General features: G+C 35.9%; 1 protein-coding gene across 1 annotated transcript; it reads left to right on the top strand.

Annotated features, from left to right (window-relative positions):
- Positions 1-809: 809 nt before the first annotated feature.
- LOC111389821 lies at positions 810-1,519 on the top strand. The gene is made up of 2 exons (XM_023014798.1): positions 810-1,200; positions 1,443-1,519. Exons 1-2 carry the CDS (start codon positions 810-812, stop codon positions 1,517-1,519), a joined length of 468 nt encoding a protein of 155 aa, XP_022870566.1.
- Positions 1,520-2,182: the final 663 nt, after the last annotated feature.

Genomic DNA, 2,182 nt, shown 5'->3' with positions numbered 1-2,182 from the left:
CGTGAGAGTTATGCGAAATTGTCAGCATATTATCATGTTTTGGAGATGCAAAATCCTGATACACTGACATTCATTCATACTAAAGATGATCGGCGCTTCAAGTACCTTTTTATGGCATTGGGACCAAGTATACATGGGTTTGTAAACTCAATGCGAAAGGTAATTTCTATAGACGGTGCTTGACATCGAGAATGAAAGGTACTCTACTCGTAGTAACTTCTCAGGATGCAAATTTTCAAATATTTCCACTCGCATCGAGAGTAGTTGATTCGGAGAATGATGAATCCTGGACTTGGTTCTTTCAGAAGTTACGGTTAATAACAGGTGATACGGATGACCTTGTGATTATATTTGACCGTGCAACGTGCATCAAAAATGGAGTTAGGAATGTGTTTCGATTTGCTCATCATGGTAATTGTACATATCATTTGAAAAAGAACTTGAAGACAAATTTTCCACGGTGTGATGTTGCAACTTTGTATAGGGCAGCGTCAAAAGCTTATACTATAACCGAATTTGAGTCCTACATGGCAGCTTTATGCGGTAAAAAGGAGGGCATCAAAGAGTACCTATTAGAAGAAGATTTTCAATGTTGGGCTAGAGCGCATGTTACCGGGACACGTTACAATATCATGACTACAAATAATGCGAAATCTATAAATGGTTTGTTGAAGAGTGCTCAAGAACTTCCCATAGTTGGTTTACTAGAATATATTCGTGGGATACTACAAAGGTGATTTTATGAAAGACATGTTGAAGCAGAAAAATATGTGACCCAACTCACGCCAGCATTAGAGAAAAAGATGTACATGACATATAATGAGTCAAATGGGTTTGAGGTAAATCAGGTTTCTCCGAACATTTATCAAGTTGGTGACAATTTAGAACACCACTTTGTGGATTTTTACGAAATGACATGTACGTGTAGAAGATTTGATTTGGACAAGTTTCCATGTACGCATGCAATTGCTGCAACAAGGTTTAAAGGAGACGAGGGCTATAAATTATGTACCCCCTTTTACACGAGTATTTGTTGGAAGCAAGCTTATTCTAAATTTGTATATCCTTTGCCGAACGAGGTCGAATGGCAAATTCCTAAGAATGTGATAGCCAGAGAAATATTTCTACCATTGGTACGAAGACAGGGCGGACGACCATCAAAAAAGAGGAAAAGGTCGGTCGGAGAGACGCGTGTGGCTCGTAAGTGCAGCAGGTGCAAGAAAACTGGTCATGTTCGATCCACTTGCATGGGCCAAGAAGCTATTAGTGAACATTAATGTTGTAATACTATCCTGTTTTGTAACTGCACGACTTCATACTTATTATATCAACTGAATGAAATCACTTATTAGATTTTGTACTCATTGTATTATTGAAATATTTTTGTACCGTTGGAATCAAATTTTAGTATTTTAGGTATTCATGTTCCTATTTTCTCACAGGGAATGCAAACTATGTTCATGTCGTTACAGTAGACATGAATGTCGTTCCAGTTCAAAAATTGTACAGATTAACATAACGAGTTATAAATCATTTTTGAGACACAAAACGACATTCATATCGTTTCAATATTAAATACACACTGTTTCTCTGATTTTTCGTAACGACTTAGAACTCGTTATGAACATAAATAACGACTTAAAAGTCGTTTCAGTTAAAATTGATACAAAAATGATTTCTACCTTGTTTTCTAGACACAAAACGACATTCATATCGTTTCAATGTTAAAAACACTGCTTCTCTGATTTTGCGTAACGACTTAGAACTCGTTATGAACATAATTAACGAATTAAAAGTCGTTTCAGTTAAAATTGATACTAAAACGATTTCTACCTCGTTTCTGGGACACAAAATGACATTCATATCGTTTCTATAATAAATACACACTGCCTCTCCAATTTTGAGTAACGACTTAGATATTGTTATAGGCACACATAATGACTTCTAAGTCGCGTCAGTTAAAATTGATACTAAAACGATTTCTAACTCATTTCTGGGACACAAAACGACATTCATATCGTTTCAATGTTAAATACACACTGCTTCTCTGATTTTGAGAAACGACTTAGACCTCGTTATGACCAAAAATAACGACTTAGAAGTCTTTTCAGGTAAAATTAGTACTAAAACGATTTCAAACGCGTTCCTGAGACACAGAACGACATGAATATCGTTTCAATGT

This window comes from Olea europaea, unplaced genomic scaffold (genome assembly GCF_002742605.1).
Source record: "Olea europaea var. sylvestris unplaced genomic scaffold, O_europaea_v1 scaffold626, whole genome shotgun sequence".
Taxonomy (NCBI): Eukaryota; Viridiplantae; Streptophyta; class Magnoliopsida; order Lamiales; family Oleaceae; genus Olea; species Olea europaea.
Note: the sequence above shows the minus strand (reverse complement) of the source record. Positions and strands in the feature narration are given on the sequence as shown.